General features: G+C 37.0%; 1 protein-coding gene across 1 annotated transcript in view; it reads left to right on the top strand.

Annotated features, from left to right (window-relative positions):
- LOC136877487 (dnaJ homolog subfamily A member 2) overlaps positions 1-26,879 on the top strand; it is a 131,480-nt gene that overhangs the window by 102,827 nt on the left and 1,774 nt on the right. Inside the window, exons 5-7 of the mRNA XM_067151580.2 lie at positions 13,459-13,601; positions 13,687-13,885; positions 15,546-15,673. Coding sequence (XP_067007681.1) covers positions 13,459-13,601; positions 13,687-13,885; positions 15,546-15,673 — 470 coding nt within the window. The remainder of the gene's footprint in view (positions 1-13,458; positions 13,602-13,686; positions 13,886-15,545; positions 15,674-26,879) is intronic.

Here is a 26,879-nt window from a genome sequence, read left to right on the forward strand (position 1 = left end):
ATTAGAAGACAGAGAGATGGATGACAATAGAAAACTTGACTTACAGTAAAGGACTGCAGGCCGCTGAAGGAATGCTCCATTATATGGAAGAGCAAGCTGCATCTGCTATAGAAGTTTAGTTTCTCTGTCATCAGTGTGTCAAAGCTGTGCAATAAGAAAATAAATACGAGGGACAGTCAAGCATCACAACATTTCTTCCTACAAAGAACCAGTCATTTCCTCAGTTTTGTATGCAAGTTCCTTCTTAACCTATTGACATACTAATTTTAATAAGCTCAGCATGCTTGTATATACCATTTTTTTTCATACGTAACATATAGTTTTACACTGCTAGTTTTATACATGTAATCTACATCATACTGAAATGTTAATCCTACTTATGTTTGATGTGATGATGAACTGCAACCTGAAGAACACTTAAAAGGTTTTTAGAGTGTGAAACACCCTAAAACTCTCCAGGAAATGCAAAGCAACCAAACACTTTTCACATTCATATCTCCTTGCACTTATTTTCTTCCCGGTCTTGCATACCACACTTTCACGGCATGGAGGTTTTTTTTTTGGGGGGGTGGGGGGTTAGGGTTATAAACCTAGTAAAATGTGTCCACTGAGCTGCCTGGAGTCTTACAGGTGAAATGCCCTTTTGTGGTCTGCCCCGTCTCAGATAGTCAGGGAGCACAATGCTCTCAAGTATTTGTTCTGGTAGGAGGACTCTAAATTCTGCGAAGTGCTGCTGCTTTTTTGTGATCTTTTTCTGGATAGCATAACTTGAATATTGCAACATCCATGAGATGAAAGAATATTTTCTTATATCCCGTAGCATACTTAGGGATTACAGGGAAAGATGACAGCTGCTGATCCTCATGCAGTTGTTGTAATCTATAATTACATTTGGCTCTGAGATCATAGTATTTTATTTTTTATTTATTTAATTTTTTTTTTTCTCGTTTTGCTGTGCCTATCATTTCCTCCATATGATGACAAATGGATAGAACAGTAACAGCTTTCCTGTCCATCCATTTTAATGCCATCATCTTGTGTGAATATACTACCATGGTGTCACCCTTATCCATTTTCCCTGACCTGAACTATTGAGGCATATTTTTCCTATTTACACGCACTGCTCCTACCGCATTTGTTTTTTTGTATAACAGTGTGCTCCTTCTCAAGATATGGTTCCATAAGTTGCATGACCATAGCCTCATTCGACAACATTCCAGTCTCTTCTGCATTGGCTGTTTTTCTTTTCTTTTTTTTCTGTATAAATAGAAAACCCCGGACAATATCCACTGTCAGACTCATAAATTTTTTAGATTCTTATGCCAAATTGTGCCCTTTTTTGTGGATTGAATTGGATGTAGCACAATCTTCCCCTAAATTGTACTAGACTTTCATCTTCTGCTATATCCTGCTCTGGATAGTAAACATCTCTGAAATTTTGTATTACAATAAGTGCAATTTTTCTGAGCCTGTCATTTTCCATGTGAGTTTCATTGTTCATGAAATTAAGAAAGGATTAGGAATCTTTTGAGAGGCATGAATTCGGAGAAGAAAGGAAGTGCGCATAGACTTTCGGATAGACCAATATGACTGTAAGGTGGGTTTTCTTACTTAAGCCATAAGAATGCATAAAGCAAAATAACTCGTGATTTCATCTAATGTGGGAAACCATTGGCTCATACTGGGTGAGGTAGGATTTTTGAGAAAAACCGATCGGCAAAACAGTTTGTTTTGGTAGCAGTTTCTTCCCATAAAGAATCGTGAACCCATGTGTTGAAAAGTGTGTCAAGGGGTGGCGTCGGGAGGGAGGTTGCTGTTTATGGTGGGATTTATTCCGGAATTTCCTGTAAAAGTGTATTTGTATGATTTATCACCTGTTTTACTCCAATTCCAGCCATCTTCCTTCGCAAACTTTGTCTTTTTGGGGGCAGGCTGGGCTTCATTATCACTGTCACATTCAAACATGTCCTCGCTTTCAGTCGAATTTTTTGTCACGCTGCTATCACTTTCACCGCTAGTAAATAACACGCGGGGAATCACTCTACTTTGAGACCGGTTGCCTGCGATGTGATGCAATCTACACTGATAATTCCAGCTTGGAGAGAGAGAGAGAGAGAGAGAGAGCAGAATCTCGACTTTCATCGGTGTACTACTTATCATGCCATCTATGGACAGAAGCCTTGAAATAGTTGCAGAAGCTAGCCTATGCTTAGACTGCCTGGTAGGCGGTAAAGTATACCAATGAGTTCATTTTTAACTATTATTGTAGGGTATGTTGTACTTTTCTGTGTTCTGTATTGTGCTTGAACTTTCATTAATGTGATTTTCAGTAATATGTAAATTGTGAATAACCCACCCCTTATTCCGTAAAACTTGACGTTTCGGAAACTCAATCCCCTCTGAGTGTCTACACTTGTAGGACTCTACTGTACAGGGCAGTTGTAAATTATGTTCCTGTTATGAAGTCCTTATTATGAGAGTAGTATCATAAATCATAAGTTATGAGTTTCATTATGGTCCGTATTGACAACTGATCACTATCAAAGGGTAGAGAAGGGTCCGCCTATTCAATACCATAAGTTTCTTAGAGGTGAAGCTTCCACGGTGTTTTTTCAGGGATTTGGGCCACATCAAATGCCATCCGAACATCCTCATTTCTGATGTGATCCAGTCTAGTGAGTCCCATTGGTCAGCTAAGCATCTGTATGACATGCAGTGCAGTGGTAAATCAGGATGATCCAGAAGTGGAGAGTGATATTGCAATGGCATTGGTGGAAATAGCTGTTAAATGAAAACAGGAAAAGCAGCAGGGATGGATGAAATATGCGTCTTCAACTCGGTTTTGAATGAAGAGCTTAATTTCATCATTTTTTTCCTGAGATCCCCCAGATTCATCCACATCCTTTTGACACCCATCATACATGAAACCTATCACGTTTACTTCAGATTGTGCCAGTTGAATGACAACTTGGAAAGTACTTTCTCAGGCTGGATCCAGTTACACAGCAAAGCAACAGACATAAACACACCAGCGTGATTGGCAGAACTTTTTTTTTTTACAAGTTGTTTTACGTTGCACGTTTTGTGGCAACGATGGGGTAGGAAAGAGCTAGGAGTGGGATGGAAGTGGCCATGGCCTTAATTATGGTATAGTCCCAACATTTTTTCAGTGTGAAAATGGGAAACCATCTTCAGGGCTGCTGACAGTGGAGATCGAACCCGCTATCTCCCAAATACAGGGTTACAGCTGCGCACCCCTAACAGCACGGCCAACTTCCTCAGTACAAGTAAATTCTTATTGTTCTTACAAGTTTCATCTTCTAAATCTGGAAAGTTATCAACTTTCATTGTGGACAGGTTAAATCAAATGTCTTCTCTTAATTTTACTTAATAAAATTTTATCCCTCGCCATTTGTTTTCATCTTTCTAATTTCCATGAGCTTCCTGGATTGTGTTTATGGTATTACTGTTCTCACCATAGTTATCATATTTACTCTTCTATAACACCCACTTATTTCCTAATTTTCAAGTACTGAGATATGGGAGGATATAATAATGTAAATTTTATACAATATAGGTTAGGTTGGTAAGGTTTAAAACCTGAAAAAGAAACATCTAGCGTCTTTAAATCAACACGTAAAATTGTTGTTTAAATCTATACTCTATTTACGTAAAAGGTTTTATTAGCTCATTTAAACGGTTTTGCATCAGCCCCCCTCCCCCCTGTTTTACTACAGCTGACTGGTCACATGATTTAAATGCCATACCACAGCCTCACAGCACCGCATGTAGTTCAAGGCTTAGCAGTTATCATATGGGAACTGCCTGAAATACAAAATATTTGGTTTTAATACTGACTTATAAAATTTGAATATAACTATTAAAAATTCCTTTCTTACCACCTTTTGTGCAAGTGTGCTTCAGATTGCTCATTGGGAATGCCACTATCATCACTGCTTTCCTAGTATCGTCATCATCAGTGTCTAAAGGCAGTGCCTTGTCTTTGCAACCATTCTTTCTTGTCCTCAGCTCCTAGTTTCATTTCATAATAAAAACCATAATGGAGAGACTTTGTGCCAAGTCTTGAAGGAATTTTTTCCTTGGTCATCCTCAGGCTTTCTTCCCCGTGATTTTTCCTTCCAGCAGATTGGTAAGAAAGGTGTTGTCGCAAGATGTGGCCAGTGAATTTAGCTCATAGTTGTATTGTTAACATCATTTCTCTCTTCGCTTGAATTTCTTCTAGAACGCTTTTGTTTGTTCTCTTTTCAATCTGTTTAATCCTTAGCATTTGTCTTCAAACCCACATCTCAAATGCTTCCAGTCATTTCCATTCCTGATCTCTGATTGTCCAAGCTTCACAGCCATACTATGGCACACTCCATATAAAAGAAATCACAAATTTCTTCCTAATTCCAAAGTCTAAATTTGCACTGATTAAAAGATTTCTCTTATTACTAAACACCTGTTTGGCAAGTGTTATTCACCTTTTGATCTCTTTGTTGCAGTTGTTGTCATTGGTGATCAGGCTTCCACACCGTATCCCCTGCCTGTCGTAAGAGGCGACTAAAAGGGGTCCCAGGGACTCTGAACTTTGGAGCGTGGGCTGGCGACAACGGGGCCCTCAGCTGAGTCCTGGCATTGCTCCCATTTACTTGTGCTAGGCTCCTCACCCTACCTTCCTTGGTCAACTCTTGTTCTTTTCCGACTCTGACAGTATTAGAGCACTGGAGGCCTAGGGAGTCTTTCATTTTCACGCCCTTTGTGGCCGTTGTCTTCCTTTGGCCGATATCTTCATTTTTCAAAGTGTCGGATCCTTTCCATTTTTTTCCGTCTGTTTAATGTTATATGGAGGATGATTGCCTAGTTGTACTTCCTCTTAAAACAATAATCACCACCACCACCACTTGACATTAATGTTGAAGTGTGAATCTGACAGTGCTGATGGCAATTCTTTCAGCATCTTAGATAACTCTTTCTCAGAGTCTGCTACAATTGCTGTGTCATCTGCAAATAGAATGCATTGGATGTGGTGCCCATTTACATTTGCTCCTTTGGTATTTGCCTTAAGCTTATTTATGGCTTCTTCAATGAATGCATTAAAAAGGTATGGTGAGAGAGAGCAGCCCTGCTTTACACCTTTCCTGATTTTTGCTGTCTGGATACTTCCTCCAATATCTACCATCGTGGTCTGTCCTTCATAGAACAATATTAGAAAGGAGATGGGAGAAGAATAGGAACACCTATCTAGCGTTTGTATATATTGAAAAGGCTTTTGATAACATTAGTTGGAACAAACTGATTAAAATTCTTAATATCTAGCGTTTGTATATATTGAAAAGGCTTTTGATAACATTAGTTGGAACAAACTGATTAAAATTCTTAAAGCTACAGTTGTTCGAGGTATTCCTTCCACTGTGCACTGATATCATTATCTATGAATATTTTCCCATTTTTATCTCTTAGTACGGAGCTTTTCGCTTTAGGTTTCTGGTTTAATACTTTAATACTCCTGTATGCTCTGTCCATCCTTCCTTCAACTACATCTTTTCTGATATTCTCAGTTACCTCGACCATCCACTCTTCTTTCGCTCTTCTGCACAGAGTTGTAATTTGATTTTTTACTTTTGTGCATTGTTCTTGGCTTTCTGTCGTGTTCCCTCTCCTGTACTGATTTCCCTTCACTATTTGATCCAATATTTCTCTGGTAATCCATGGTTTTCTTGGTTCCAATCTTCTTGTTCCCAGTGTTTCATGAGCTACACCTAGCAAGCCTTCTTCTATAGTATCCCATTAGAATTCTTCATTTCTTTTTGTTAATTCATTGGTTTTTTTGTACATGAACATCGATAGTTTGATGGTCTTTTAATTTGGCTAAAGCTAAAGGTTTCGCTTTTCCGTGATCAATTCTTTTCAGTTGGATACTGCATTGCATGGCTGGCCCTTCCCAGAAGAAATTCCGGTTTTCTGAAAACTTTTGTCAACGATGTGAGTGATTAGTCCCCACATGATCCACTCGTAGATTACTCTAGGAGACCGTTCTTGGTTCTGGTGCCTTTTGTCGTCTTGTGCTTGTCATTTACCATCTTACTTGCATAGAACCTCTTAACATGATCTTTGAATGGCTTATTTATAGACAAATCAAATGGCTATAAAATTGGAGTAAGTCCTCCTGGAATGATGGCTGGGCTGGACAGGTCCCTGCATCTTGTTCATCTGCTTTTTCACAGTATCCGCTGAGTGGCTGTGGAAGTTGTGTAACACCAGCATCAATGTCTTGTTCAGCAGGACTCCTGGTCAACGTTCCCACAGTCTTCAACCCGTCCTTCATTACTTGAGCCTCCATCCAAACTTGGACAGGTATTCCCATGGGAAAAATCTTCTATCAGTAGCATTCTCTTTTTAAATATGGGACACAATCTGCCGTCGTTGATTACTCCTAACATCACAGTGCATCGTAATTTTTCATTTCCAGTAGTTTTAACTACAACGCTTGATACACCGGCTGCATTGATTGCAGTATTTGATGGCATATCGAGGAACTGTGGTGTCTGATCGGCGTTGAAAATTTGAGACTAGAAACTGATGCTCTTTCTGAAGTCTTGCTATAAAGCGGGGAAATTCAATCCCTTTGTCCGTATAATCTGAAGGAAGCTGCTGACACAGTGATGTCCTCCATAATTAAACTGAAGCCTGGCTGGTGCTGTTGGCAATCACAGTGCACCATTGCTGCAATGGCATGTGCGTTGAAGTATGCACACTTACTCTTCTACTCGCTATGGTCATGTTGTCAAGCCTTGTTTCAGCAGTAGCTCTCATTTTCTGTTTCATTGTTCTTGTATTTATTTATTTATTTATTTATTTATTTATTTATATATATATATATATATATTTATTTATTTATTTATTTATTTATTTATGTATTTATTTATTTATTTATTTATTTATTTATTTATTTATTTCACACATATAATTTGCAAATTCAAATAAACTGTTGTTAGAGCACTAAAGTTAAGACCTTCTACACATGTAATTTCCAAACATGAGCTGAAGTTATATTAAGAAGCTAAGACTGAATTATCAAACGTAAACATGACGTTTATATATATATATACACACACACACATACACTCAATGCTATACAGACAAATCACAGTAACCATTAGCTATCGATATAGGTGTAATGTTCGTGGATCCTTCGAATAATTTTTTATTTATTTTGCATTTTATGGCCTTCATTGGAACACTTTAGTCAATTATACAATGGATTTTTCGATTTTCTCTCAGCCCAGTACTTCTTCATTCTCTCGGATCTTGATCTTCTCTCCTCTGAAATCACTCTTCCCATGGTTTGTCTGTAGTCTGGTGTCTTATGGTTTTGAGTGTCTTGATTCTGTGTGTCTTGTTTTTTAAATTCTCTACTGTGATTTGTATAACTTCTGTAATTTCTGTAATCCACTTAATATTATTCTTACTGTTCCACAGTTTTTCTATTATCCTGCTGATTTTATTTTCGGGTGTTCTAATTAGGTGACCAAAGAATAAGATTTGTTTTTCTCTGATAGTGCTCATTACCGGTTCTATTTCTTCGTAGACTGTTTCATTACAAACTAGTCTCCAGTTTCCATTTCCTTGGTATTTTTTCTTTATGCATGTTCTGATTATTCTTCTTTCTATTTTGGGTATTCTGTCTATTGCAACAGTATTAGTTGTTTTGAAAATGGTTTCACTTTTGTATGATATTTCTGGTTGTACGATTGTTTTATAATGCTTTAATTTTGTGGTTATTGAGAGGTCTTTTTGTTGTAGAGTCTCGATTATCCGACCTAAACGGGACCTGGAGTACGTCGGATCACCGAAAATGTCGGATAATACAGAATAACTTTGAAAATGAACTGAAACAGGAAGGCTATACTCTAGTACTAAAACAATTACATGTTTTACGGTACTCTATTTACTGAATTATCAATTCAATTGTACAGTACATGCAGTATTGAACGAAAACATTCCAGATGTCTTACGAAAAGAAACTTTTCTCCATATATATTAAGCTGCCTAATGCCGTACAGTTTTCTACCAATCAAGCCACCCAGCACTGGCAGGAAAATTAGGGTCCCCTTAATTAAACTCCTGGAAATACACAGCCTTTTCCTGCAGAATGGGGCCAGATTGGCAGGCCCTTTTGCCGGTGTTGAGATAACCAAAGAAATAGTGCTTCACATACTTTTTCGTATTCACATTTTTTAAGTGTGGTTGTCTGCTCTGGTAGAGCACCACTTTTGAATTTCTTTCCTCTGTTTTTTTCAGTCTCCCACTGTAACACATCTAACACCATAATCTGAAGCCACATTATGAAGAATTTCCCCTTTGCCCAGTGACTTTAATGCACTCAGCTTGTCTTCCATAGAAACAATCACTTTCTTCCATGTACTCGCTATACTCACAGAGGATATGAAAATTATAACATCCGCACCCAACCAATACTACAATGAACAATGACTGAAGACTCACTGCACCTGTCCTTGAGAAAAGAAAAACTGTCCTACCGCCAGCGGTCAGGCCAGTGCTTGTCCCATGGACGCACCCTCCACACCGGGTGTGCCTGAATTTAGTCTCCACCAAAAGTTCAAATTTAAGTCTACCAGTGTCAGATAACACGGAATGTCGGATAAGCAAAGGTCGGATGAGCGAGGCTCTACTGTATGTGTTCTTGGTGAGATATTGAGCTTTGGTTAATTTGTTTATTCTGTTATGCCATGTTTGCTTTTCGCTAAGGTTGTGCATGTTATAATTTCACCTAAGTATTTAAATTTGTCTACGATTTTGATTTCCTGTTCTACTTTGATTTTCTTTGCGAGTGGTGGGTCAGTTAACATGATTTCCGTTTTCTCAAAGGATATTCTGAGGCCAATTTTTTGTGCTATTTCCTGTAGTGATTTAATTTGTTGTTGAGTTTCCTGAACATTGTTAGATAGGAGAGCAAGTTCATCAGCAAATCAGAGACAATTTAAGGTTATATTCCAATTTTTTATATTTTTTGGGTTATCCTTATACCATTTCCTCATTATAAATTCCAACGCACAATTGAATAGCAGTGGTGACAAACAATCTCCCTGTCTTAAACCATTTTTTTTAATGAGGAATGGGTTAGAAAATTCCCTTCTGAACTTTACTTTTGATTGTGGTTTGATTAAGGTGAGTTCAGTAAGTTTGATTAGTTTCAGGCGCAGTCCAAAATTTAATATTTTCAGTATTATCCATGAATACAGTCATGTGCTTTCTTAAAGAGTACAGACGTTATTGTGAGTTTTTGTTTTCTGTAATATGCCATAACTAATTTTAACATGATTTGTTCTGCGCAGCTTCTCCAAGATCTGAAGCCTTGTTGGTATTTACCTAATTCTTGTTCTAATTGTTCTCTAATTCTGCCATACAGGATTCTAGCAAATATTTTGTATGTACAGTCCAAGAGAGATATAACTATGTAGTTATCTGGATTGCTCTTATCTCCTTTTTTCTGAAGCAGGCGGATGATAACTGTTGTCCAGTGTTTGAGAAAATTTTCTATTGTCCATATTTTCGATAGAGCCATGTGTAGAGAGATTCGAACTGTGTCACTGGCATGTTTTCACATTTCTGCAAAAACGTGATCTTCTCCACGTGCCTTGTAGTTTTTATCTCCTAGACTGATGTTTCCACCTCTTGGAATGTTGGGGGGGGGGGGGGGGGTTTGGTATTCAGGTTTGGTTTTTATTGTGGTGTCTGTGTTAATATTGAAAAGTTCTTCGTGCTCTTCACAGTTCAAAAGTTTATTGAATGCTTTTGCCATAATTTTGGCATTTTCCTTATTGCTATGAGCCATTTTTCCATCTTCACCTTTCAACATTAATGTAGGGGAGTTGAATTTCTTTAGTTGTCTACCAAAGATGTTATAGTAATCTCTAGAATTTGTTTTATGGTAGTTTTCTTCTATTGAGGTGATTATGTCTTTCTGAAATTCTCTTAATTTTCTTACAGTTTGGGTGAATTTTTTCCTAATATTTTTGAGGTTGATGGAATTTTCTTATGTTTTGTGAGTTTGAAATTTTAACACATTCGAGACGGCCATATTTGAATGTGCTACCCTCCAGAAATCACAGGATTTTTAATGGGTTTTTAATTTTTTCAATGCTAGGCTTAGCCATGATTATAACAAGTTTTGAAATATTTCACATTTTCTTCTACACAAAAATGAGTTTTAATTATCATAATAGTGCAGCAATTTTTAAATATAAATTTATGAACATAATAAGTTTTACAAAGGAAAAAAATCTGATGCAGCGATGTATGCCAGTTTGGTTAATATTTCGAAATCTTTCTAGTATTGTGGACACATCTACTGAAACACGATAATACTGATTCTAACCTAATTGGTCAATTGGCACCAGTATCCTTGTTTACAACCAGGAATTTGCTTCCCCACTGTTTGTTGTATGATGACGGGGGTGCGTCGAGTTGTTGCAGGTTGTCATCTGTACACGGGAAACACCCACATTTTTACGAATCGTTATAAAACAGTACTACAGAACCCACTTCAGAAAGCAGTATATAACTACGTTACACTTCATACCAGTTTGAAATTAGCTCATTATCTACATTTTCTTGCCTGAAGCGCCAGAATAATCATGTTTACTTAGTGTGTAATTGTTACCCTCATCCTCATTTTCAGAACTCGTGTCTTCCATAAGAACATCCATTATGGATTCCTTGTTGAAATTTTGTATACTTGAATTAGACATGCTAAATATTCACAAGAATTACACAAACAAGCCTGCCTTTCGAACACACACTCTTCCTGTTCGCATGTACAGTACCTACTTTCCCGCCCATTTCCAGCTGAGAGTCAACGATGACGCAGCCTCAGGTTATGTAAGAACGTGGCTGTGTTATCAATGCCTTGAAAGAAGAGCTCCCAACTTATGCTCATAACTAGTACATTTAATGCATATAGAAGCATTCAACAGTATACTAGTGAAGTCACAGCTCGCTGAAATGGAAGCTATTTTTTTTTTTAGCTGCTGCGAAAACGTTCCCGTAGATTCTCCGAGCTCCGTCAGCAGCAATGAAATAGCGCGCCCGTAGTTTCTACGAGTGGCGTCTCCAGTGTGTTAACCATGCCTGGTGTCTTTCTTCATGACATTTGTCACATTCTGGTGGCCACCAAGCATATTTTTCCGTGGATTTAAAGGGACTAAATTTTCAGCCTCTTATTTTAGAATTGGTATAAATTCTTCTAAATCATCTGTTAATTTTATGGTCCATGTGACTTCTTGATATTTGTAATTTCTGATTAATTAGTGTGGATCGTAATTCCTTTTTCCTTTATTTTTTGTATTCTTCTTATTTAATGGTGTGAATAATTTTGATTTTGACTATGTAGTTGTCTGAACCAGTGTCTATGCCTCGTTTGTTCGGTCTCCTTTTGAAGTATGTGGATTTGGAAATGAGGTTGTGTTCTCTGCATAATTCACCAAGTCTTTGACCATTCTTATTTGTAAATATGTGTGGAGCCCATTTTCCAATTATATCTCGGTATTGTTTTTCCTTTCCCAGTTGGGCATTGAAATCTCCTAATAGAACTTTGAATAATAATGATAATAACAACAACTAGAGAACCCATGTTGCTCTGCAGCGTTTGTTATAAATAGGTCAGATAACGTGTCTTGATATGAAATTGCTCCGTGCGCTGCCCGGGTACTTATTGAATGTCTACTTTTAGGATTTGTATTACCTCTTAATTATGTGGCAAGTAAATTTTGTAGATTTCTTTAAGCAGGGAGTACACTGCTTCCGTTCAGTTCAGTTCAGTTGACCTTGGATATTTGGTTCACATGTAAACAAATGTCCAGCCGCCTACTGCTTCAGTTCCGCACGCTTCAGCATTTCTCCCCTACCATCCGTTCAGTCAAGCTTGCCCTCACAAGCAAAGTTGACGGAAGACGGAAGGTAGACCCCACCTTGTGAGCCTCTGGCGAAGTGTTCTGTTTGAGTTAAATGAGTATGATCAATGAAGAACTGCTGACTGAAGTTGTAAAATGACATCCTGATATCATGATAGGGCAAGGAGAAGATCAAGTCAATCAGCAAGAAGTGATGATGTAGCAACTCTGTCCACGGTTTCTATGCAAAGAAAGAGACTTACCTCTGTGGCCAAGGAGTTGGACAATATTTTAACTGATAAATATGCAAAAGTGGATAGAAAACCCGCGGATTACCGACAAAAAGTTTTATGAAACCGTGGAATAAACAGTGAGATATTTTAGTCCTGCTACAAATTTAATTTAAATCTAAAATAACTACTCTAGTGACGGAAAATGACAGACTGTACACTGACTTGTATTATTATACAATTCCAATTACTTTGACCCTGTAGTATTGTTAAATAAAATATGAAAGGAAATCAGTAGTTACTTCATTGTTACTGCTAGTCGCTCAAAAGGTGAAATTGTTTTTTTTTTGAGGTAGAACACCTAGCAACTCAAACTTGAGAGAGTAATATTCTGAAATATTTAAAGAAGTTGTGCTCATCAAGTAGCAAGTCCGGAAAGTGAAGGTAATATTCAGCACACTATTCCCTTTTTAAAGGTATTTCATGTATACAAAATCTTTTATTTTCTCTCTTCTTTGCAGTCTACGATTTCTCTGTCTTCAGACAAAGAGCTCGACATTACTGCAGGCGCTGTTCCAAGCCGAGTTCACTGACAGCTTCCGAAAGAGACGGAAGGTATGTGCGGCAGGCGAACTGATGCAAACGGATACGCGGGAAACTGAACCGAGCGGGATGGATGCAGTGTGCTCCCTGCTTTACAGTGACGATTGATATTTCACAAACTATTTTGTAGTTTTAGAGTTGTGTGTTTAATTAAAAGTTTGTGTGGTTTTTTCCTTTTTTTCATGTTGAGCTTTGTCCTTGTTGCAGCCCATGTATCTGGGAAGTAGTTGACCCCTTCCAATAAATAATAAAAATATGTGACAATTGTGTGTATTTATGTTGCGCCTCGCACCAATCAGCCTAGCACGGTCGTTTTGGACATTTTCTTTTTTACCCCTGCCTCTTCCCCACATTCCGATCGTGGCTGAACTTCGGCTTAAATGTATTGAAGATATTATTTGAAATTTTGTGAATGTACTTTACAAGATTGTCGTGAATTTTTTTTTAATAAAAACATCTTTCAGTGAATTATTCTCTTCATTTTAAATAACACATTTATCCTATCACATTCAGAACCACCTAATAACTCATATTTCAATTTTAACTTTAATATGTGCAAAAAATTGAATTGAAATTATTGGGAGGGGGGGATCTGGACACTTTTGTGCCTTTTTTGTAAACCAAATAGTAGGGTTATAATTGCAAGTAAATGTTTTCTGCTTAAGTCAGTGAGATTAGTATCAATAACAGTCTTCTCTTTTTCTTCTCAGGTGAAGTGATAAACGAGAAAGATCGTTGCTCTGTTTGCCGAGGAAAGAAGGTGGTCAATGAAACAAAAATATTAGAGGTTCATGTCGATAAAGGAATGAGGGAGAACCAGAAAATTTATTTTCGTGGTGAAGGAGATCAACAGGTAACTTTAATCTTCAAAACAGGGTCATTAAATAATTTGCATTTAATTAGATACATTTGAACCCTTTATTCTTGTCCTTATTTAGCCTGATGTTGAACCAGGAGATGTGATAATCGTTTTGCATCAAAAGCCACATGAGAAGTTCCAGAGGTCTGGTGATGATCTACTTATGACTCACTCTATTTCACTCACAGAGGCTCTATGTGGGTTCTGTATGACCCTAAAACATCTAGATGGAAGAGATCTACTTATCAAGCATCCTATGGGACAAGTGGTAAAACCTGGTAAGCTTCATAAATGCATATAAATTCTACAATAATTTTGTTATAACATGCTCCATATGAATGAACTTTGCCATATATAGTTTGCAGTATTGCTGGAGAGTCCACTGATCAGATCTAGTCCATTGCAAGCATTACGTGGCCGAAGCCTTCCTTTTTCGAAGTGTCGGATCCCTTCCTTTTTTCTCTCTGATTAGTATTATATAGAGGGTGGTTGCCTAGTTGTACTTCCTCTTTAAACAATAATCACCACCACCATCTCAAGAACTGGTTTGTTGTTACATTTCAAAGTGGTTGTGAATTGGTGTTTAATTAAACACGTTCACGCTCGCATAATTATATTGAAAATTCTGTACTCATCTATTTCGTTGACTTATCACCGCCAGCCTTTCAGGACAGTCGGCACCCCTCGTTTTAGCCAGCCATATCGATGATGATGCCTTCAGAAAAGACTTGGATCAGTCCTTTGGTCTCTATCCTGGCATAGAAAAGTGATGTCATATTTTCCATCGCTGCTGCTGCTTCTGGATGTCATCTAAAACATCCGCTCGTTCACGATGTAGAAACTAGGTCAAGATTAACATGCCGGTTACTAGAATACTACAGCCGGGGTAATTTCCACTGACCGTGAAACCAGTTTCCATTCAGTCACGGAACAACTTCTCTTATCTAATCCCGTAACTTGGTCAAATATTTCCCATTTAAATGCTGAACTGGAAATTACTGAGTTTGATGTCCTTATAAAATCTGTTTGCACCGGCAAGCTACTAAACATTGAATGACTATCTGAAAACTGTTCTTCGCTCCAGAAATTGAAAAATAAAAGCCATTCTCAAAAGTTTAACATCTTGAATAATTGAAATACAGACTGAGCGTCTTAAATACAAGTTTAAGTCCCCACACGATCAAGAAACATAAGTTCTGACCAGCACTTGCGTAAATAATACTTCTCTCAATGTTATCTGCACAGAATTTTGCCAAATAATAGGGTAGCTAGCCCGCGCGCTCATTGGTTTTATTAATTCGTCCTCTAAGACGCCGTTGTATTCTTGATCGGGGCCATCACTCGCATAGACCAGTGCCTAGCCAAAATGACTGTGGCTCTATAATTTCATTGGCTCAACACATCGCGTACCCGACACTTACTCTAAATGTATATTTGCAGCTCCTCTAGCCTCTTGCCGGATCTCCAAAATGTTGTCCATTGGTCTGGCTGTTGGAGTTCTATTGTTTCCTTGTTCTGCTTTTTGTACGTCATGTCGAAATTCCGTCTTCTAAACTTAGCTCGCAAGCAGATAAACCCGAGCTCCAAGCTCCCTGCAGAATTGCGACCTGGGCTGCTGAATGTAGATGTTCCCTGCCAGTTACAGCTGTACTACTACTGCAGAACTGTTATTGTCTTGTAAATATTGTGCCTTTCTGTAGTCTTCTACAGTTCTCTGCAATCAATGCCAATTTTTCAATGTTTATGACTCACATTACATTGTATTATATTCAAGAGTTGATTTTATTATTTTCAGTATTCTTTTAGTTGGCATATCAAATATTTTCCATATTTGACAAGTGATTTCACTGCACTTTTCCTTGAATTATTTTGGCTCCATCCTTTCCCTTACCTTTTACTGCGTTTGTTGAAGAAATTCACTATTTATTTGAATTTCAGGTGACGTGAAAGGCATTGAAGGTGAAGGTATGCCACATCATAGAAACCCTTTTGAAAAGGGGAACCTGTACATCAAATTTGATGTAACTTTCCCCGAGAATCACTTTGCAAATGAGATTACGCTGAAGGTAAGTGAAGTTGCATGAAATGGAATATTTCTGTTCCTTTTTTCTTTCTTTTACAGAAAAAATTAAAGTACATTAGAACCCCCTTTGTAATGTTCCTACTTTTAATAAAATTCCATTTTTAACCAACTAGTTCCCATAAGCACAACTCGCTTGTAATGAATTCCTCTTTACTGAAAATTCTGGATTTAAAAACTTGCACTTTTATAATGGAAGTTTATGAGTAGTATAAACAATCTATTGTACTATGGGCAAGAAATATTTATTTTTAAATTCAAATTAAATCTGTTAGCCTGATCCTTGAACTAGATGATGAAAGTAGTGACAATGCTGTCACTGTACGGAAAAATCTTCAAAAGAACTTTGGAAACTGGTTGTGCAGTCTAACAAACCATACCTTAACCCATTCAAGTCACAGTAAATAGCCACATGGTGGACTGTGGAATCTGATTTAATTTGCCTGCCAGTAATTTGAGCATTCCTCTCACACAAAAACATGCATAAAATACTAATTAATGAAGATAATTCACTCAAAGTTTGCATTCATGCCTTTCAAAGTTAAAACTTACTCATACTTCATTCATTGAATGACTGCTGGCTGTGGTAAAAAGATTTCATTTGAAATAATTTCAGTAAGGGCATATCTATGAATTCCAAACACACAAATTAGGATGGTGGCCAGAATCTAAATATTTTGTAAGTATTCTTGAAACACCACTGTATCCACAAAATGTTAGGATTATTGTATTTATTCTCCAATTTCCAACCACTAAGTTCTTTCATGTCGTCCGACCGCGCACACGTTTGGAAGCACCTGGAGCGGCACTTTCAACCTTGCTCTCTTCAATCTCTTTGCATTCGAGTAACTTTCACTGCTGCTATCACTACCTTCAAACTCTGATTCATTTTCCAAAACGTCATTATTGCCATAATCATCTAAAACACTCTCTACAAGCGCTTTCAAACTCTTGTTGTCATTACCGCGATGCTGGGTCTACTGCATAACAAATACTGAATACTGATGAAAATAAACTATACTTCTACAATCGCATTATTACACAGAAATACAGACAGCATTGTTTACAAACAGTAGATTTCTCTAATTCTTTACAGTGTGTATTCTGAGAACTCTCATTGCATAATGAATCTAATATATGAAGATAAGCGAGACACTGCCCCATAGCGAGCAGAGCTCATCATTTGATTCATTCGCAAAAACATGGCGCGTGGCCACAGCTCGTCAAATTATGCAAATGGGTTAAGTCACAATGGGAATTTAATATTGGTGACTTGAAGTATGGTTTCTTCAAGATGTTTCTCGTTTGTCTTCTTTTATCAAAGTACGGAATAACCAACTTGTGCATCAAGATTATGTGTGGTTGCAATAATAGATATAATTTACTGGGCTGCATATTTTTTAACTGATAATTTCAACTAAAGTAGACTGCCTGCACAAGAGCCCGGGCATAATGCTGCGAGGCAAGGGAATCTCCAATTTATTTCAAATATGATTGATGTTATCCGCTACAGCTGGCTAAGAGATGGAGCGAGAAAAGATTGTTGTAGATATCTTTAGCCCTTTCCCTAGTGGCACTGATATTTCTGACAAAAGACGACTCCAGTCCACTGGATGTCTTCATTCTGGAAATTTATTTCGTGTAATCTTCTTGGACAGATGTGTTTCATGTGTTTGGTCCATGAAATGTTTAGACGAAACAGAAACTCCACGTACTAGAAGTGCATTTTTAGGTATGTGGGATTTCAGTTTATGAAGCTTCAGTAGAACCTCGACAGTTCAAAATCGGTTAATTTAAAATCCCACCTAATTTGAAGCAGCTCTCAGTTCCGGAAATATGAGGTACAGTTTTGCATGTTATTTAAATTGTTTAATTCAAAATACGGATAATTCATAATATGAAGAACAATGTCGGTCCCATTGCCGAAATTCAGACTTGATTCAAAACTGCCTTTACATTTTAAAAAATAGTATTTTACAAAGTAATTTAAATTCAAAACTTCTCCGTGTCATGATAGACCGCATCTTCCTGAACATACAGGGGTAGCTTTCCGCGCTTTCACTCACTTCGGTGTGTGCAGTGTGCTTCATATTTGCTAAGTTTGAGGAAATTGTAATTCTTTAGTATTCAGCATTTTAAGTAACACCACAATATCACGTAGCAGGCAGTGTGCGGAGAAGCAGAATCTGCGAACACTGGTGATGCTGACAGTTGGCGGAAAAAGCGTGGCTCATATAATCAGTTTGTACGCTCCGAACAATATTGTCAGTGCTGATGTAACTGCATTGTTTTCTTTTTTAATGCCGAGCCCAAACAGATTTATGGTTTTAATGGAGAGAAGTACCACTCCGGAAAATCGTACTAGGGTGGGGTCATTGTACTGTGTTTGGTGTTGCAACGCAGACTGAAGCGAGAGACTTCCTCCCCTCATCATAGGAAAGTTCTAAAAGCCATGATGTTTTAAGGGCGTTGGACACTTTCCGTGCAAGTTCAAGGCACCTAAAAATGCAAACAGTACAGTAATCCAAACAATAAAGCACTTCCTCATGGGACCCAGCATAATTTGTCCTCTCCTTTGAATCCTGCTATTTTGTTTTTCGTTGTGTGAGGTTATGTTTACCAGTGATCTATCCAAGTGCATTTGAATAATGTAAATGGACCTTGTTGGATGCATTTCGTAAAAAAATTTTTCCATGGCATTTGAAAGGTTTAAACTGTGAATCAAGGTGACTGCCTGCGTTAATGGGTCTTAGAATACTTCATAATGCGGGAAGGTTCGGCATTTCTGAATATTACAAGAAAAGTGCCATGGCAGGAAATCGTACTACAAGGACAGCGAGAGACTTTCTCCCCTCGTCATAGGAAAGATCGATAGCTAGAATGTTTTAAGGGCATCGGGTTCTTTCCATGCAAGCACAAGGCATCTGAGATGCATACAGTACAGTAATCCAATAAATAAAGCACTTGCACAGAGGACCCAGCTTAGATTTCTCCTTGTCTTTGAATTATGCATTTTTTCTTTAAATACATGAGGTTATGTTTGCCAGTGAGTAATCAAAGTGCATTATTTTAAAACTGTAAATGCACTCTGTTGGATACAATTTGGAAATAGTTTTTTCCCATGGCATTTGAAAGGTTTAAACTGTAAATCAAGGTTAATTGCATGTACTAACGGGTCTTATAATATTTTGTGGTGCGGCAAGGGTTCGCATTTCTGAATTACGAGGTTTTACTGTACTTGCCTATTTATTCATGATATATAAAATGTGTGACAGCAGATTCGGAAAAATATTCTCAAAGAAAGGTGTCATGACCAAGTTTTGTGGAAACTTGCTTCGAACCCAGTCAGTAAAGATAGCTCACTCAGAGTGTAGCGAGTTTCATTTTAAAATATACAATCCAAAATACATTATTTTTTCCAGGGAGATACGCAACTCGTTTCAAAATAACTAATAAGCTTCTGCCTTCTTCATATTTAAAAATTGTGTACCACTCCTATGAAGAGTGTTGTAAACAAAGACTTCGTCCTTATAATAATACAAAAACTATGACTGCAAGAAATGCTGAGCCACTATACTACTGTTACAAGCATGATACTTTCCTCAGAGGAGAAAAGAATGAGAATATATGAAAAAATGCAACGGCATCTTGAAATGGTGATATTGAAATTTATTTATTTTTTTCAATGAAACTGTAAAGAGTGCTAGAAACTGAATGGAACATCATGATTTTTCCCCTTCACTTTGTCCTCCAAGTTCCTACCAAGGAAAACGTCACTACTGATTCAGTATGGTACGGAGGTTACAGCAAGGACTTATTTCCTTTTGCCTTTCAATGTTTGCATTTTTGGCATTATGTGCAATTCCAGAAAACAGCAACATAATTATGTTGCCAGAATGTGTAAGCTTTATGAAGGGTACAAATGTAGTTACCAGTATTCTGCACCTTTACTTCTAGAACTATGGCTATAATGTGACCTATTTGTTTATCCATGCTGACAGCTGTGTTGTAGAAAATATTAAAAATGTGCTACTTGGTATTGAGAGTTATCGGGTTTACATGAAGAAGTAATGATTTCATTTTTGCCAGTGGGTTGTACAAAATTTTCTTGTGACCGGGCTTTTGGTCTCATGATAAGGTAGTACTGTGTGACACACAACTTCTTCTCTGGCAGATATTGTTTTGATCATTGAAGATAGTTAGCCAAAACTTCAAAAGAAAGCTGTAGTCTTTTTATTGTATATTGCCCCCTTTTTACCGGGCACGCTCAGCCAGAGAGCGAGGGTCTCAGAGGTGGACCGTTCGCTGTCAAGCTTTGCTTAATTTTGAGGGCAGGGAAAGAAACAAAGACTGGCGACAATCATACAAAAGAATCAAACAACAGGTTTTGACATTTATTATCAACTAGCACTAAAATGAAAATAACAAAATAACATCTTGTTATAAATCTTGATGGCAAAAACAGAACATCTTCTCAGCCAGTCTCTCTCTAGATACAGCTCTACATTTTTTGCTCCCATTTCGACGTTAAATAACTGTAAATATACAAATTAATATTAGCCCACACCTGGCTTGACAAAATACAAAAATAAAATTTTACGTTGGGATAATTTTCCTCTTGGTCACCCTTGAATTATTTTACAAGATGAGAATAAGCGGATCTCAATAGGCTATTGGCTCCGCAAATGATTCTAAACCTTTAAAGTGTCAGATCTCTCCCTGACGATGTTTATTGCTTCAAATAAAATTTAAATTATTAAATAAATTACGGCATCTAAGTCCGCTAGAAACAAATACTCAATCACGTTGTTCTATTCATGGGTAAATTTTTCACATTATCTTGTTAAATAAGCGTGAAATGATTCAAACTAAGTCGACAAATCTTATTCAGAAAATCATCATTTCAGAATACCTTAATCGGACTCATTTCCATTGAACTGTATTCAGACTATAATTATTCCCACAAAGTTTCTTTAATATTCAATTGAACAACACGTAAGGTTGACCTTAAACCTCTGACGCTTTGGTAAAATTTTGCATCTTAAGCTTTGGAACACAATGAACTTTTGTCCAAACGATTGAAATAACCCCTCCTTATTCATTGGCGTTTGAAACTGTAATCTTGTCTCAACTTAATTTTTAAATAAAATTTACTAAAGGTTAAACTCCAAATAAATTAAATCAGCTCGAACAACGGTGCTAACAACCTGGGCCCAACCTGTCAAACACAAGGCCAGGTCAAAATCACATTTCAAAAGAAGAAAATATATCGCCAGTCACAAATTACTACACCACACACATGCCACATTCACACAAAGACACACGCAAATTATCTACACTATTTACAACAAACTCTAGTTCTTGATTTTTATGATTTTGATTATTAACCCTGGACATACGAATCCTCGTGATGACGATATCGGCTAAAGACAGATTTTACTTTCGATTCTCGGATATCTAACGAAACTTCAGTGGTCACTTGGTTAAAGATGATGCAGATTCCACAACGTTGGTTATAACAGCATTAGCAGTAAATCTCTGGAAAATTGGTCATCTACAGACGCACACACAACACAGGTCAAATGTAGCATTCACGTTCATGGCTCATGAGTCACGACTTTATTTTTATTACTCCATTCTACATTCTCAAATTAACACGTGCTCAGCAATTGAAGAAAATACGTTGCACCATCCTGAGGGGATTTCTTTCTTGCACCATATTGAGCGTCCCAACAATTGCTCCGGCTATTTTCCCCTCATCCAACCATCACTTCTACGGATCATTAAATGGATCAATGCATTTAAGAAGAACGATGCTAGGTGTCGGTAGCTATGCCCGCTTCTAACATTCATTGAATAAACAGTATCCGCATCATAAAATTTAAACGATATCGCAATCTTCATTTCTCATATCACATTTATCGATAGGATAATCCTTAAATTGCCACACGACACCTCTCAGGGATAATTAAAATGCATCTGTGAATAGTATTATTTTTACGTGAGGTCAACTGGGAAACCGCATTTCCTTTTTAATAAATTACCATCGATACCATCCATCCACCGGAATCAATACCATCCATCCACCGGAATCAATGTTAAGTTGTCCAAGTCCAATCATTCGAAGAAAAGAAAAGAAAAAAAAGAAAAAAAATTTTTTTTAATTAATTAATTCAAAATCATCTATACCATAATGATATTAGCCTATCTCTAAATTGGATAATCTATAGTTTATTTCATGATTCTAGAATCATAAAAGAAAATCTGATAACATTTATTTACATCAATTATCTTCCTCCTCTCTATATGGAAAAATTTAAATTTAATCTATCTACAATCTGATTCAATTGATCCTCTTGCACTTATTATCCGCATCATAAAATTAAAGAATAAATTCTCTTAATCACATAAATCGTAGGTACATATTCTATCTGTTGAAGATGTAGTTAAATATTCTCTGAAATTAATTATCTCATAATAATAATGACAATTAATTGATAAGCAGAAAAAATTAATATGGGTTAAAAAAAATCTAAGTCCCTAAGCCTTAGTAAACTTCATAACAAATATGCTTAATCTGAGTCCATCAGCTCTTGTTTCTTTCTAAAGAAAAAAAAATGCTTATTTTCGTCGATATTAAATTGATATTCTGTCACTAACACATGTATATCTTCCAATACTATAACGTCAGCAGTTGCAAGTAAGTTCCAAGTATATAACAGCTCAAAATGGCTATTTCAAATAAATATCGATCATTAAATGAAAAATATTGGTCGCTTTGACCATGTCATTTGGTTAAAATATTCAGATAACATCCTAAAATTAAATGTAGGTATCGTATAAAGATCAATTATTATCGTAGTTCAAATAGAAATTATACCTATCATGATTTATGGTTTCACCAATGTCCAATCAAGTATCATAAAATTCGTAGGAATGTATTTGGTAACCTATTTTATTTAATTGCGGTAGAGATTCAAATTATGAAGTTGCTCTATCAATTAAAGATATTCGCAATACCAAACTTCAAATAACATTCAGTACAACGTTGACATATTCTCTATGAAGACAAGTTTCCCCTTATTTATTTCTTATTTGGATATTTAATCTGAAGACAGTTTACGGTAACCCACATACGAAATCTACGATGTATTTCATTGTATTCATGTACCACTAACCCAATATATCTCGCATTACCATTTTAATATCTTGCCGCATATGACAAACATCACCATTGGCCAGTAATACGTCGTATTTACCACCAAAATTATCCATAAGCATAAATATATCTCAGCGAATAATTATTCGTAAAACCACATCAACATGTCACTCAAATCCTAACTTCCCTACGTAAACATTTATCATTTCCAACTACGCGGCAAATCATCTTAACATATCATTAATGTACTGCAATGGTACATTTCTGGGTTAAGTTTCATTTGTAATACACATGAACACGTTATCCTGTAAATGAAACACATGTATAAACTAAACAAGTTAATATTTACTCACATGTCATTGCGTGGTAATTGTAACCAGATCTAAGTTACTCAGAAATCAACTATCTTCTTTAAAACATTATGTCTGGGATATGTCTCTTTGTATACGTTGTTTCAATCCCATAATGGTTGAAAACATCACTTTAAATCTCTCCTTGTTCAATTATAAACATTCCTATACTATGACATTGATTATAAACTCTGGAAGAAATACCTACTCCCATAATGATAAATCAACTAGGATAATCTCATTGCAAAGATAGTATCGACTGAGATTTCATCACGAAGAACTCCGTAACAAGCAACATACCAATGTTCACTACAAATATTTAAATACTACGTCTACGACACATTAGTCTCTAGATAATAAAATAATTCTTTGGAACTTAGCTTGCGGCTGCTGATGTTAGATGACTGGGTTAAGCTCCGATGTCATCTTAGGGCTGCGTAGAAAGTCCCCAACATCCGTTACGTCACCATCAGGTTGTAGTCTCAAAACCCGGGTCAGCAGGAACAGCTGGGCGGTCTACGTCGGAAAGTCGGCTCCATCTCCGATTTAGCCTCTCATGTTGTAGCCGTTAGTCATATGTGAAAGAAACATTTCCAATATGGCAATTAATATCACATCCATATCCTTCAGAATGTTCTACAAAGAATCTAGATTATATTTTTGTTTCAGGTTATTATGTCAGAAATTCAATGTCAATTCCTTGTGACAGATTTTAACAGGTAAATTATCAAATTAGCTTTAATTTTTTTTTTTTTTTTTTATCCAGCCAATCAACCTATAATACGTTAAATTTGACTTGGTATTTCGTAACGGCCTTCGGTTTATATTCCGACTACTGTCCGGATACTATTCAACTTCTTCTGACTTTCCGCCTCGATATTTGATCAGATATAGGCGTAATTCTAAAATTTCTTCACTGTGCAGGTTCTTCAGCTCTTATTAATTGAAATATCTCCCTTCTTCTTTCCGCGAGGATTTTTTTTTTTTTTTTTTCATAGATAAACTTACTTCGAAGTTTTGCGTACCAAAATTTTTTTATTGTTCACACTCTTCCTCTTTTTTAACAATTTTAAAAACTTTCTATTATTTTTTATCACGGCCGCATGGATCCTTTATAACTTTACGTCTCACTCCATGACCTAGGCATACTTAATTCGCCAAACGAACATCTTTGCCATCACATGCATGGCCTCCTTGATTTTGTGCGTCCGTATTATATATATTCTGAAATCACTGCCTATTTCACTTAATATATTCGTTCTTTTTAGATGTATGGCTCAATTACATAATCTTTGCGATCTCATTACCGTGCATGGCAAACTTTTAACATCGTATGACATCCTTTATTCCGTTATCAGGACAATGAAAACGGTACAACGTTTACCACGCATACATTCCTCAATAAAAATTCAATGAATGGATTTCAACCATTCAACCACTACATTAATTGATCCGTCAGGATTCTGCCATATTCCAGGCCTCTCTTCACTATCATTGAGCACACATGAACATCGACATAAAATCGAGCAATATTTACACTCACAGCCCTTTTATCCATTCATTTAACCCGAAATGAAATTCTTATTATTATCATCATTATTATTATATGCACGAGATATTACGTGAATCAAAGCTTGACAATAAGCCAGGTGACTCTTAACACGTGTCAAATCCAACAAGAAGGAATTTACGTAGAAATTCGGCATGCAAAAAGAATGCCGGAAATCTGTCCCACATTGTTTCCTTATTTAAAATATTCCAAATCCAAATTATTGTTATCGTCCTGGACAATGATTTTTAGTTAATGCTAGACTATTAAATGGGACCTTTAGATTAATCTCGGAAGACACGCACATATCCTATCTACACTAATAGGGTTTACTAGTCATTAACACTCAACCTGACAACACTACCACCTCCTAATGAAAGAAAAATGGAAACATCAATTACTACGGCAAATGTAGAAGAAATATCAACGCTAATGAATAAGCAAGCATTACTTCTACAAAGATGAACAGAGAAATATTTTTAAAAAACTTGAATGCATGATGGAGCTGGATATCTGCCAGTGATCTGGAATTTCTGGATCACATGGTGTTGGTTGGCTGCTTCTGTCGTTATCTCCCCGTGTTAGATTTCGCCTTCACTTAGAACACCATGGTAGCAGCGAAGTTCAATGCAGGAATTCTGTAGGGGTCCTCTTCAATTTGTGGAAGCATCTTGAGGTACTGCAGTAGCCACGTGGAAATCCTCTTCCATCTTATGCGGTATAAGCTGAAACTAACACAAGTCTTTAGGAAATATTCACACACAAATACGCTGAGTTTAGATGATGAACGACACTTAACTTAGCCTGTGAAGTTCGTCAGAATCGTAGGTTATTGTACGTAAAGGATAATATTTCAAGTCCAACCACAGAATGCTCGTGTTCAGAATTTTCTTGTAGAATAATGGAGAGCGTCGATTCCGTCATTCAGCAGGAGAACAAGATAGCAAGAGCGAAGTAGCAAGAGAGTATTTCTTCGCAAAACTAAGGTATTTATCAACTTCCCGAGGTAGGTGTGGCTCCACGTCGACTTATAATTGGCTGCCGTCTTCCTCCTGATAGGTTATTAGAATGCTGGAAAGTGCTCTCATTTGTAGGCACTTGTCATGCGTGTTTCATCTCGCAGCGGCCTTGAGAGCCCGCACTGGGTCACGAGGCCTCAGCTGATCGCTCGCTCAGGGAATCAAGACTTCTCCCCTGGCTGGCTAAAACCGGTTCCCAACATGTGTACACGTCTCTGTAATGCGGGCTGGAAATCTCTCTCCATACGAAATAAATAATAGCCTGTTAGTTGACTGCACTACAAAATGTTCATTATAGGCCAAATTTGACGGGAACAATACAACTGTATTTGTATTAGAACCATACATGGAGCATGAAATGTCCGCCACTGAAGCTGGTTCTGAAAGAGGTAGGAATACCAGGAGGAGCTGTACATGTGTTTTATAGATTACAGGAAGGCCTTTGATAGTATAAATCATGAGAAGATGTGGAATGTACTCAGGTAGATGGACATACCTGAACATCTCATTGTGACAAGAAGCCAATGTTAAAACTCAGCATGGTGAAACAGAATGGTTCCCTATTAGCAAAAGGGTAAGACAAAGCTATATACTTTTGCCTTACTTGTTCAATCTGTACGCTGAGTACATCATGAGGAATTCTGTATTGGATTGAGTCACCTTGTGGTTTTAAGATTGGATTGAATATAAAAAACTTCAGGTATGCAGATATCATTTTGGTTTCTGAAAGTAAAGAAGGGCTCGAGGACATCATAGTGAAAGAGAACAGAGTGAGAACATGGGCCTCTACCTAAGTATCAAGACCAAAATCATAACAGGTTTGCCATCAAACATTATGATAAATAATTAATCAAAGAGGTGAATAGTTCCTGTTTGTTGGTATTGACCTTTAATAGAAGTGGCTCTGACAGTCCAGAAATTTGCTGAAGACTTGCCCTTGGATCATCAGCATTCCAAGGCATGGATAAGATCAAGTGTTTAGATATCTCTTTGTGTACTAAAGTCAGAATGGTTAAGGCATTAGTCTTTCCCATAGCTAAATATAGTTGTGAAAGCTGAACCATAAGAAAGCAAGATAGGAAGCATATTGATGCATTTGATCTCTGGTATGGGAG

The sequence above is a fragment of the Anabrus simplex genome, chromosome 7 (assembly GCF_040414725.1).
Source record: "Anabrus simplex isolate iqAnaSimp1 chromosome 7, ASM4041472v1, whole genome shotgun sequence".
Taxonomy (NCBI): Eukaryota; Metazoa; Arthropoda; class Insecta; order Orthoptera; family Tettigoniidae; genus Anabrus; species Anabrus simplex.